The sequence below is a fragment of the Mus musculus genome, chromosome 9 (genome assembly GCF_000001635.26).
Source record: "Mus musculus strain C57BL/6J chromosome 9, GRCm38.p6 C57BL/6J".
In the NCBI taxonomy this organism is placed as follows: Eukaryota; Metazoa; Chordata; class Mammalia; order Rodentia; family Muridae; genus Mus; species Mus musculus.
The window spans coordinates 55,591,328-55,604,662 of NC_000075.6; the positions used below are offsets into that span (position 1 = coordinate 55,591,328).

Sequence of the window (13,335 nt, forward strand, 5' to 3'; positions counted from 1 at the left end):
CCTTTAGGGCTGCTGACCCCTTTAGCTCCTTGGGTACTTTCTCTAGCTCCTTCATTGGGGCCCTGTGCTCAGTCCAATGGATGGCTGTGAGCATCTACTTCTGTATTTGCCAGGCACTGGAATAGCCTCAGTGCCAGGAAGCAGGAGTGGGTGGGTTGAGGATCAGGGTGGTGGGGGTGGGGGAAGGTAGAGGGGACTTTTGGAGAGGAAACTAGGAAAGGGGATAGCATTTGAACTGTAAATGAAGAAAATATCTAAAAAACAAACAAACAAACAAACAAACAAACAAAAAAAAAAACAAAGAACAAGAGACCCACAGCCCTGGGGAAATGAAGTGATGAAAGGGGGAAGGAGATTCCTGCAGGGAAAGAAGGCAGATCAGGGTGACTGACTAGGATCTGACTGGAAGTGTGTTTCTCATTTAAGACACTCCCTAGTTTCAATTTTTCATACTGAAAACAGCAAAGGGTCCTGCGCTGATGTATAGGCTTTAGTTTGTCTCACCTTTCTGATTTCTAGTTGGGCCACAGAGACTTTGCCAAAGCCTCTGCTGCCTTGCTTAGTAAAGGATGAGTAACTGGGAGGTGGGGGAGCTGGGCTATGAGGCTTCACAGCCCTTTATCACACATCTTTCTGGTTCCCACTCTTGTTTTTTTGAATCCATTCTTCATAGAATATACAAATTTTTTTCTTGACTTTTAAAGTCATTTTTCTGTTTAAAAACCTCCAATTGGTTTCCCATCAAGCTTAGAATAAAATTCAAATTTTAATGTTGGTCTTCCCTCATCCCATGGCATTTATTTTACTTCCTATCACTTTCTTGTTCATCAAACTCAACACCCACTAATTTTGTTTCCAGAACATAGCAACTCAGGCAGGACCTTGCCATTCTTTTTAACTAAAACATTCTTCCCTTGGATCATGGTTGGCTCCTTGGAAGATACAATTTCATTAATCCAGAGAAGCCTCTGACAGACATGCAACTAAGAATTCAGATGGCCTTTAGTTTTTGAGTTTCCCATGGGCCTATACGCTGTATAATAACGATAACTCATCCGCCTCTGCACCTTGACAGAATTTCTGACCTACCAGATCTGAGAGACTAGAGTGTCTTAAGCTACTCAACTTGGTGAAATTTGTTACACTACCAAAGCAACTGGAAAGGGAGAAGAAAAGCAAAAGGAAATGTGAGACTACAGGTACTTAGGAAGAAAGACAGGGTCTGAACAGTTTGTATGTCATTGAGGTACAAGCAGAACTAGCACAGTCAGCAGCCTGGTGTGAGGGGACACTCTGTAAGCCTCAGAAAACCATCAGTGGCAGAACTGGCTCTATAGTAAGTAATAAGCCCTATGATGTTAGATATAGTCAAATAGAAAATGGCAAAGACTGCCGGGCACCACTGGTGGCACACGCCTTTAATCCCAGCACTTGGGAGGCAGAGGCAGGCGGATTTCTGAGTCCGAGGCCAGTCTGGTGTACAAAGTGAGTTCCAGGACAGCAAGGGCTACACAGAGAAACCCTGTCTCGAAAAAACCAAAAGAAAATGGCAAGGTCATTGAAAAGATTAGAACCTTATTGCAAGACTGGGTGATTTTAAGGTTCTCTTCAATCAACAGAGTATGTTGGCAGATCACATGCAGAGAGATGATCAGGTCTGGAGCTGAATGCCTAGAGGCCGGTAAAACCACACACACTTCTCTCCTCTTCTGTCTTTTTGTTTTAGATGTTATTAAGAGGCACACCTACTTTCTTCCTTCTCTCCAATATATCATTCATATAGTGTTTGTTAATGCTTTTGTCTTAGTCAGGTTTCTATTCCTGCACAAACATCATGACCAAGAAACAAGATGGGGAGGAAAGGGTTTATTTGGCTTACACTTCCACGTTGCTGTTCATCACCAAGGAAGTCAGGACTGGAACTCAAGCAGGTAGGAAGCAGGAGCTGATGCAGAGGCCATGGAGGGATGTTCCTTACTAGCTTGCTTCCCCTGGCTTGCTCAGCCTGCTCTCTTATAGAACCAAGACTACCAGCCCAGAGATGGTCCCACCCACAGGGGCCTTTCCCCCTTGATCACTAATTGAGAAAATGCCTTACAGTTGTATCTCATGGAGGCATTTCCTCAACTGAAGCTCCTTTCTTTGTGGTAACTCCAGCTGTGACAAGTTGACACAAAACTAGCCAGTACAGCTTTAAAATATGATTTTTAGCAGGCCATGTTTCTGCTCAAAGGTTATTAATGATTCTACTGCCACCACAAGATACCAGAAAATAATTTATATTTTTACATTTTAACCTTGTCATCATCTGGGAGAGTTAAGTACTTCATGTTATTCTTGTTTTTCTACTTTTATGTCTTTTGTTTATGTTATATTTTTTGTCTATCGTTTCCTCAAGCCTACATATTATCATTTCCATTTTTTTTTTTTTTAGGTCCTGGTCTACATTTTAGCTCCCTAGAAAATATCTAATCCTTATAACCTCCGAGCGACTTCTCCCTCTTCTGACCTCTACTGATACCAAAGATGATAGTAGCCACCATTTATTAAGCATTTACATGTGCCTGGCAGCCTGCTGAGCACAAGTATTGCATTCTAACTCTTTTCTGTAGTCTCTTATCATGGATATTTGTATATGTATCTTTTTTTCCCTCCTAACTTACCAGGTCCTTGAGGACATAATGTGAGTCTTGAATCATTTCTCCCAAGTCTAGCATAGGACCTGGCACAGAGCAAGTGCGGCATAAATATTTGTCCAATGAATGAATGGATAGGAAGGGAGGCAGAATTAAAAGTTTACCTTTGTTTGAACAAATGGTTTGGAAGTATTCTTAAACACTTGAGAAACACTCATTTATACCCACATGATTAGTGGGCTAAATTGTAAATCATTCTGATATTTTTATGACATTGGCCTCCAATGTCATTTGGCTACAACATATTTTGTTAGTATAGTTTGGATATGAAAATGGGAAACATATATACACATAACAAAACATTCCTTTTTCTTTGTTTGAGCTCTAAGAGTCATTTTGATGCATATGTGTCTGTATGGGGGTGAGTCCAGTGCATGCGAGGTTTGAACCGTCAGACCCTTCGGAAGCTGGAGTTACTACAGGCACTAGTGGGCTGAGAATGAACTCTGCCTCTGCAGAAGCAATGCACTCTTCTTAATTTCTCTCCAGCCCTGAATTTTTATTTGTTTACCTAAGTTAAAAAAAGAGGTACTTTACTCTCTTGATTCTTTTTTTTTAATTGGATATTTTATTTCTTTACATTTCAAATGTTATACCCTTTCCCAGTTCCCCCTCTGCAAATCCCCTCTGCTAGACCCCCTTACCCTGCTTCTATGAGGGTGCTCCCCTACCCACCCACCCACTCCAGCCTCACCTCCTCTACACTGAGGAGGCAGCAAGCCTTCACAGGACCAAGGGCCTCCTCTCCCATTGATGCCAGATAAGACCCCTTCAGCCTCTTCAGTCCTTCCCCTAACTCCTCCATTAGAGTCTCTGTGCTCTGTCTGATGGTTGGCTGTGAGCATCCCCATATGTATTGGTCAGGCTCTGGCAGAGCCTCTCAGGAGACAGCAACATCAGGCTTCTGTTAGCAAGCACTTCTTGGCATCTGCAATAGTGTCTGGGTTTGGTGTCTGCATGTGGGATGGATCCCCAGGTGGGACAGTCTCTGGATGGCCTTTCCTTCAGTCTCTGTTCCACATCTTTGTCCCTGTATTTCCTTTAGACAGGAGTAATTCTTGGTTAAAATTTTGGAGATGGGTGGGTGGCCCAATCCCTCAACTGGGAGGCCATGCCTAACCTCTGGATATGGTCTCGACAGGTTCTCCCTCCCCTTTGTTTGGGTATTTCAGCTAATCTCATCCTGGTGGGGTCCTGGGAGGCTCTGGCTTTTCTGGCATCTGGAACTTTCTGGTTGCTGTTCCCAGTTCCTCATCCCCCATTGCTATACACCTCTGTTCAATTTCCTCCATCTCCTCCCATACCTGATTCTGACCCTCTTTTTCCCCTCCCTCCTTTCTTCCTCCCAAGTCCCTCCCACCCTCTACTTCCCTTGATTATACTGTTCTCCTTTGTAAGTACGACTGAAGCATTCACCACTCTTTGGTCTTTCTTCCTCTTTAGCTTCATGTGATCAGTGAGTTGTATTGTGGGTTTTCCACGCTCCTTGCTTAATATCTACTTATCAGTGAGTACACACCATTTATGTTCTTTTGTGACTGAGTTACCTCACTTAGGATGATATTTTCTAGTTCCACCCATTTGCTTGCAAATTTCATGAAGTCATTGTTTTTAATAGCTGAGTAGTACTCCATTGTGTAAATGTACCACATTTTCTGTATCCATTCCTCTGTTGAGGGACATCTGGGTTCTTTCCAGCTTCTGGCTATTATAAATAAGGCTGCTATGAACATAGTGGAGCATGTGTCCTTATTACATGTTGGAGCATCTTCTGGGTATATGTCCAGAAGAGGTATTGCTGGATCTTCTGGTAGTACTATGTCCAATTTTCTGAGGACTGTCAGACTGATTTCCAGAGTTGGTTGTACCAGCTTGCAATCCCACCAGCAATGGAAGAGTGTTCCTCTTTCTCCACATCCTCAACAGCATCTGCTGTCACCCGAGTTTTTGATCTTAGCCATTCTGACTGGTGTGAGGTGGAATCTCAGGGTCGTTTTGATTTGCATTTCCCTGATGACTAAGGATGTTGAACATTTCTTTTCTTTCTTTCTTTCTTTCTTTCTTTCTTTCTTTCTTTCTTTCTTTCTTTCTTTCTTTCTTTCTTTCTTTTTTAATGGTTTTAGAACTTTATTGTAGAAAGGCAGGAGGAAAGAGAGATGGTAGAAAAAGATCAGCCATGGCCATGTGGGGGGGGGGAAGGGAGAGAGAGAAGGAGGGCTAGAGAGGAGAGCAAGAAAGGTGAAAGCTTAAAGAGCTGAACATTTCTTTAGGTGTTTCTCGGCCATTCATGTTTCCTAAGTTGAGAATTTTCTGTTTAGCTCTGTTCCCCATTTTTTGATAGGGTTATTTGGTTCTCTGGAGTAGCCAGTCTGTTATTCTATGTCTTTTATTGGGAATTGAGTCCATTGATGTTAAGAGATATTAAGGAAAAGTGATTATTGCTTCCTGTTATTTTTGTTGTTAGAAGTGGAATTATGTTTGTGTGGGTTTGTTGAAAGATTACTTTCTTGCTTTTTCTAGAGTGTAGTTTCCCTCCTTGTACTGGAGTTTCCCATCTATTATCCTTTGGAGGGCTTTGTGGAGAGGTATTATGTAAAATTGGTTTTGTCATTGAATATATTCGTTGCTCCATCTATGATAATTGAGAGTTTTGCTGGGTAGAGTAGCCTGGGATGGCATTTGTGTTCTCTTAGGGTCTGTATGACATCTGCCCAGGATCTAGCTTTCATAGTCTCTGTTGAGAAGTCTGGTGTAATTCTGATAGTTCTGCCTTTATATGTTACTTGGCCTTTTTCCCTTACTGCTTTTAATATTCTTTCTTTGTTTTGTGCATTTGGTGTTTTGACTATTATGTGACAGGAGGAGATTCTTTTCTAGTCCAATCTATTTGGAACTTTGTTGGCTTCTTGTATGTTTATGGGCATCTTTTTCTTTAGGTTAGGGAAGCTTTCTTCTATAATTTTGTTGAAGATATTTACTGGCCCTGTAAGTTGAGAATCTTCATCCTCTTCTATACTTATTATCCTTACGTTTGGTCTTATTATGTCCTGGATTTCCTGGACATTTTGGGTTAGGAGCTTTTTGCATTTTGCATATTATTTGATTGTTGTGTCAATGTTTTCTATGGTATCTTCTGCACCTCAGGTTCTCTCTTCCATCTCTTGTATTCTGTTGGTGTTCTATGACTCCTGATCTCTTTCCTAGGTTTTCTATCTCCAGGGTTGTTTCTCTTTCTGATTTTTTTTTTATTGTTTGTACTTCCATTTCTAGATCCTGGATAGTTTTGTTCAATTCTTTCACCTGTTTGGATGTGTTTTCCTGTAATTCTTTAAGGGATTTTTGTGTTTCCTCTTTAAGGGCTTCTACCTGTTTACCTGTGTTCTTTTGTTCTTTAAGGGAGTTATTTATGCCCTTCTTAAAGACCTCTATAATCATTATGAGATATGATTTTAAATCAGAGTTTTGCTTTTCCAGAGTTGGGGTATCTAGGGCTTGCTGTGGTGGGAAAACTGGGTTCTGATGATGCCAAGTAGCATTGGTTTCTGTTGCTTATGTTCTTGCCCTTGCCTCTTGCCATCTGGTTATCTCTGGTGTTAGCTGGTCTTGCTGTCTCTGACTGTGGCTTGTCCCTCCTGCAAGCCTCTGTGTCAGTACTCCTGGGAGACTAGTTCTCTCCAGGAGGAATTTGGGTATGGAGAGCTCAGGGTACAGGGTCAGCTCCGGGGCACAGATGGAAACTGGAAGGATCCAAAACATTCCTTTTTACAGAATGATTTTAAAATTCAGATGTATTCACTATCCAATTATTTTCAACCATCTCTTACATTCTCTTCTTCCCCTCTTTCAAATTTAGAATATGCATATATGTATTTGTTTGTTTATATAAGTATCGGTCCAGCTGGGCAGTGGTGGTGCACACCTTTAATCCCAGCATTTGGGAGGCAGAGGCAGGCGGATTTCTGAGTTCGAGGCTAGCCTGGTCTACAGAGTGAGTTCCAGGACATCCAGGGCTACACAGAGAAACCCTGTCTTGAAAAAACAAACAAACAAACAAAAAAACCCAAAGAAGTATTGGTCCACTGCTTCTTGGTTCTCTGTTGCCCTACTGCATAACTGCAAGCACAGTTATGAATACGGTAAGTCATTGCAGAATAAATGAAAAGCCTGTGTTGACTCTGGCTTATAAACACTCATTACTTTCAGATCCTCTTAGTGCTGCTGAGGAGCCCACATCTTATAGTAGGCTGAGCTCAGCTGATTAAGGATTAGGATGCTGCCCAAAGCCTGAAATTATCCTTTTTTTTTTTTTTTTAAATTACAGGAACCAATAGCAACAAAAGCCAAAACAAAAGCAATTCAAAAATCCTATCATAAATAGTTCAGATTTGTTTATGTGAGTAAGAATTATTGTTTGTGTCCAATTTTCATTTTAAAAATCTGTAGTAATCTTAAACTAAAACCAACTGTTTTTATCACATTTTTAATTTTTACTTAAAGACAAGTTCATTGTTCAAAACCAAGCCTGGTGTAGAAATCTTGTGCCAATGCTTTCTTCCCCCATACTGAAGCATAGATTAACAGCACAAATTCTGACACTCTAATTGTCTTTCAGAATACCTAGGTAAAATTGAGAAGATTAAGGGTACAATAGGAGAGAAGTCCATAAGCCAACCTGCTCAGTCTCCATCACAAAGGCCTGGCTGCAGGCAGTCTGCAGTGTTTACTCAGAGCCCTTACTAGCAATTAGCCTGCTTAATTATCTCAGGATCTTTCAGTTCAAGAGGAAATTTTTAGAGGCCACTGTGGCTCTTCTTTGTCTTTTAATTTGGTTAACAACAAAAGTGATTTAAGAACAAGCCTTCCTTGACTTTCTGGCTTTCTGGTTCTATCTAGTTTATGGTAGCCAAAACAGGCTTTCTGTGAATTCTTACAATAAAGCAAAACCACAGGTCCTACTTCTTAGACTAACTTGTGAGCTAGCACAGAAATTCTAATTCATGTAACAAAATGCTTGACTGGGTCACTACAGTTTATAGTTTAGAAATATAGACTTCCTATGAAGACATGGGGACAGCACAGGAGGCCTGTGATGTAAGCATGTGAATGAGAATGACTAACTGGTAGAGTGCTCCCTGCCCCGTCCTTAGTGCTCAGGGAATGCTAGGAGAGTGAAAAAATGACAAGTAGGGATCATTTTCCCCCATTTTGAGAGTAGCAGATTACACAAACTCTACTAGAATTTCCCAGGTAAATTGAATCACAAAAACACTTTAACCTATATTTATGTCCAAAACAATCTGCTCTTGCAGTGAGTCCTGCTATTAGAAATTTGCTAAGCCACTCAAGTTGAACAAAGAAACTATATTGGGGAATTAAGAATTTTTAGAAACCATCAAGAATAAATTACTACCAACTACTTAATCTAATTTGGAGACTATATCATTTACTAATCAAAAGTGACAAATCAGAAGCCTGAAGGTTCATCTAGATTCTTCTTAGCTCCCATATTAAGCTCCTTGCTATTTGATTTATTCTACCTCATCTTACTGCCTTTGCTCTTCTCTATTTTCAGTGGATCTAGAGGCACTCGGTATTTTTCATGTGGACCATGAGAAAGGCTCTTTGCTAATCCTTTGGCCGCCATCTCTACACTTTTCAGGAATGCTCATTCTGGAAAAGGAATCTTATCCTGCCCCCAAAAATTCAGTGTCAGTAGGCCTCTGTTTTCCTTTGAGCCTTTACAACTAACATTTAAGGAGCTCAATTGATGGTCCCTTATTATCCATGGTCACAAAGACATCAAACTGAACATAGAACACTATATAGTTTTAAATATTCATGTATTTTTGGCTTGGGTTACCCCCAAAGCAATCTTTAAACAAGGACATGGGTGTAAATACATATTTTTTCTTTTGTATGTGAGAAAGTAGGGCAGGTATAAAGTTGAACAAAGAACTATTAGTGAATAGGCTATTGCTGGAAACCCTGTGAGGCAGTGATGAGCACACCTCAGAACCATCCCACAGAGGGATAGGAAAGCTAGAGTATTACCCACTCATGTACTGTTTGAGGGTTAGACCCCTGCTCTTTGGCAAAGAATATCTTCAGGGGGAGAAACAGGGCTGATAGGTGGTCTAACGGTACAATACTGCCTGCTTCACTGTTCACTGTACTGCATTTCCTTCCTACTTGTCCAGCATACTTTTAACTTTCAGCCTACTGCAAGGTGAGGTAGTGCACTTCTTTAATCTCAGCACTGAGGAGGCAGAGGCAGGCCAATACCTATGAGTTCAAGGTCAGCTTGGTCTTTCAGGCCACAGGGGCAATAAAGTGAGACCCTGTCTTAATAAAAACCCCAGACCAGTCTACTGAAATGTTTCTTAACTTTCTCTTGGTGTGTTTTCCTTTCTTCTTTGTACACTGTCTTTTAATGCAGCCATTAGTTTGCATGTCTGACTCCACATTAGACTCTGGGCTCCCCAAGGTCAGTGTTGTTAGTACCGAACTTAACAAACCTGGCACACAGCAGATGCTCTCAGTGAGTGCCACTGGATAAGATCATGATGATACATGAAGGATGAGAATCCTGTTTTCCATATATATAAATGAGAAAATTAAAATAAATACACATGTTAACATTCTGAATAATATTAAGTCAAGTGTAGAAATGGAAACACAAGACAGAAATCTTGAGTACTAATTCAAGTCAGTTTGGCTCAGCTGTTTTTCCTGTGGAAAGGAGATGATGGATAACCTTTAACTTTCTTTCAAGTGCCACAGACTTCAAATGACTGAAGATGTATAAGCAAAAGGTAAAGACTACAAACTACACAGCAGTCACATGCTTACTGTTAGCATTCTAAGCTCCACCCCACAGTTACCTGGCAACAGCCAGGTGGGGCTGCTTGCCTCCTAGACCTCTTGCTTTTTTGTTTTCTCTTGCTCTTTCTCTGCTTCCCTTTCCCCCTCTCTCCCCAATCCCTCCTCCCTCTCTCTCCACGTGCTCATGGCCAGCCTCTACTCCTCCTCTCCTCTACTTCTCTTCTCCTTTCTCCTCCCCTGCCCCCCCGCCTTTCTCTGACTCTACTACCCTCTTAATTCCCCTCCCATGCCCTTAATAAACCTTATTTTGTACTATACCATCCTGTGGCTGGTTTCTCAGGGGGAAGGGATGCCTCAGCATGGGCCCACAGAGGCACCCCCTTCCCCCATTCCTCACCACACCTCCATAGAACATATCCCCCTTCTCTTTATCTTTTTATAAACACAATACTTACCTATGTGATGGTCATTTAAATTCAAAATGAGCACAGGTGACATACACAAAAGGCTAGCAAGTTTGTTATACTATATACTGCAGATAAAGAATCAGGACCAGAAGGGGCTTCTTGTATAAGAGACCACCAGGGAAGAGCTAGCTAAGTGGGCAAGATAGAGGGCTCTAAGGTGGTACCAATGCTCAGACAGAGAGTGGTTCCTATATCTAAACTCTCTGTAATGTGGTAATGACTACTCCTAATTCTATTGTCATAAAGGCAGACTTTGGTTACATTCCTAGATAGAAACTACTTGGAACACTGAATGCTGGCTATCTTTGCTTCCCTGAAATTTCAGACAATTTTAATTTTCCTATAAATTTTCCTATAAATGTCACAGAGGGGCTGGGTCAGAGTAAGAAAGATGAGGTGAGTTTAGGGATCTTATATGTAACAGACTAAACCAGTGATGATTTTAGAAGAAATGCCTTTCTCCTAAACCACTGTGCACACGGCACTTGCATTCTGTGTGCCATGAAATAAGATGGGTCAGACTCCTTTAAGAAGCCGATTTCTAAATGCTCCAAAATACTTTTTTTCCCTTGTGGCAAAAGTTCAAAATATGGGATGAGAGAAAGTTCAAAATATAAACAAGTGCTGTTTAGAATTTAATTTTAAGCAGACTATTTTACTGAATGTCATTGGTATGCTTCAGGGATGTACCACATTTCTATCAATATAACAAGTCACTACTGTGAATGACTCTCACTCAGAGAAAAAGAACACCCAGGAGAGTCCCTGTCCTTTCTGGAGAACTGTTGCTTTTTTTAATTTACTTCTTTTATTGTGTGTGTGAATGCTGGGCACATATATGCAACAATTTATATGGGGAAGTCATAGGACACATTTTGGGAGTTCTCTTTCAACCCTGAGCTCTGGGGATCACAAAGTCAGGCCCTTAGGCTTGTGTGGGTTTCAATTTCTGGACCATCCTGTTGTCCTGACAATTATTTCTGAGGATACCTTACAGGGTGGTGCTCAAGTCCATGGTAGTGCCTTACACTTTGCTTTAGCCACATCCATGAGCTATGAGTGCTTTCAGGAAGCTACTGCTGTTGGATGACTCCTTTGCATCGGAACTTTAGAAGAAGGAAAAGTAGAGAAAATAAAGATCTAGAAATTAACCAAAAGGAGGTGACTGGCAACAATACCATGGTGAGGCTGTGCTACTCTGGGCTAATGGCCTGATTTGGTTTGGTGTGTTTCATCACTGGTTCCGCCCCTGACACCCCTGGATCTCAGTAGAAGAGTAACTGGATGCATTCAGGTCTTTATGACAGTAGTATTAAAAAAAAAAAAAGTAATCCACGTCTCAATGTGGAGAACCAATGACAAGAAAATATAGGGGAAGAGGCTGAGTGACTACCACACAGCAGTAAAATTCAGACAGGCAAAACTTAAGAGATGCTCTAATTGTGAGCCTTACCTTCCAGTGACAGCAAAGCATAGCATACACATCCCACGTAGGAAGCCTGCGGCGTGCTGCAGAAATGTGGCCATTTTGGGATTCTCATCCACTGGGCCTTGCACTGAGAGGAAGCAGCCATGCAGTCTGTCAATCAGACCCATGTTCACCACATAGCTAGTGAGAGAGAACAGTATGTCTCAATCTGCACAGATGGCAATGTCTTCATCTTCTATGATAAATCTTAGCACATCCAGGCTTGGATCCCTCGACATACAGACATTATATTCATATAGGTTTGAATAAAACAATTTAAGTACCAATGTCTCTAGATTTAGTACTAAGCAAACAGCTATTCTCTCATCATTCTTCTTGGTCTAGAGAATCTGACAATAGGTGAAGAAAGTGTATAATGATCTCTACAATCTTAGCAAGTAGTACTTTCTTAAGAACTAGGGAACCAAATTCATTACAACATAGGGACTTAGAAGACAAAATGATGCTTCCCAGATATACTTTCAAAAATGAATTTATTCTTTGACAAATCACACACACACACACACACACACACACACACACACACACACACTACATTACAGTCCACCTGACAACCTCACAATTTTTTACCCTTCTCTCCCAATAACTCCCCTCCCACTACCATGTGTTTCATTGTGTTTTCTGGTCCACTGACTTTTACACAGGACTGCTCACACAGACATGCTACCCAAACACTCTTGTTAAAACTTTAAATTTCTAATGCCAACTGTAGTTTCTCCACTAAAATAAAGTCACCATTAAGAACATAAATAACATTAAGACTCTTAGTTGTAAACACAGAAAGATACATAATCGTAAATAAATCATGAGGACAAAGTAGGAATGCTCCATAAAATAACTTATATCCCCATTGAAAATTGTGGGTACATGAGAGATAGAGACTAAGAATGAAAACAATTTCAAATTAAAGAGCACTAAAGAGATAAGGCAAGTAAATGTAATGATTGATACTAGACAGGACTATAGGGAAAAACAACAACAACAAAATCTATAACGACACCACACACATGAGTCACAGTCATAGGACTTGGAGGAATCAAGTCATTCCTGGTGACTAGCTTTCACAGTATTGGAAGGTTCTATGCATTCCACTAGGGGAGAAAAGTAACACTCTTACCCAGAGGTAAACCCCGTGGGCACACTAACAACTGGCATGACATTATATGCCAATTGGTGCAACAGTGTGTGAGTGTTAGGAGACTAACCACCCATTTCCCTTATTTAAAGCCCTCTCTAAAAGTCAGACCTTGTGCCTGGTAGCATTTACTAGGCCCCTGCAGCTGGTGAGGTCATAGCTTAGGGCAGAACCTAATCCTAGTATTATGTTAAATGGACATAGAAATAAATTGTCTCCTAAGTTCTTATTGTTATACCCATAGATTAATATACATAGTCCTCATTGCAGAAGCTTCTTCTTGTAGTAGATGGTGATTAATATAGAGACCCACTGTTAGTGCCCTATGTAGAGATAAGAGACCATGTTCTAAATTAGACATCTATACCATTCTTCTACCCACTGCAAGGCTAGGAATCACTGCAGAAGATGGGGGTGGAAGGATCATCTGTAACAAAACAGTGTTTGCTAGACATGATAAAAGGTTGCACACACGAACTCATAGCTATGACAACATGCACAACATTTGCATGAAATCCCACCAGCCAAAATCCTAAAATGGTGGAGAAAAAGGCTGATTCAGTCCTACCTTTAGTTAAGGAGCTATTGGCAACCGGTGGCTGCTGAGGGAAGTAAAGTCAGTTTTGTTCCGGGATAAGGCCAATGAGGTCTGTTGAGATTTGTCTTTTGCAATGTATTGTAATGCTAAATACTGTCATCCCCAGGGATGAGAAAATCTGCACAACA

At 40.9% G+C, this 13,335-nt stretch overlaps 1 protein-coding gene across 6 annotated transcripts in view; it reads right to left on the reverse strand.

The window, feature by feature from the left end:
* Scaper (S phase cyclin A-associated protein in the ER) overlaps positions 1 to 13,335 on the reverse strand; it is a 388,343-nt gene that overhangs the window by 41,449 nt on the left and 333,559 nt on the right. For all 6 annotated transcript variants that reach the window (XM_030244383.1, XM_011242747.3, NM_001357652.1 and 3 more), the window contains one exon: positions 11,439 to 11,594. In XM_030244383.1, the coding sequence (XP_030100243.1) occupies positions 11,439 to 11,594 (156 nt within the window). The remainder of the gene's footprint in view (positions 1 to 11,438; positions 11,595 to 13,335) is intronic.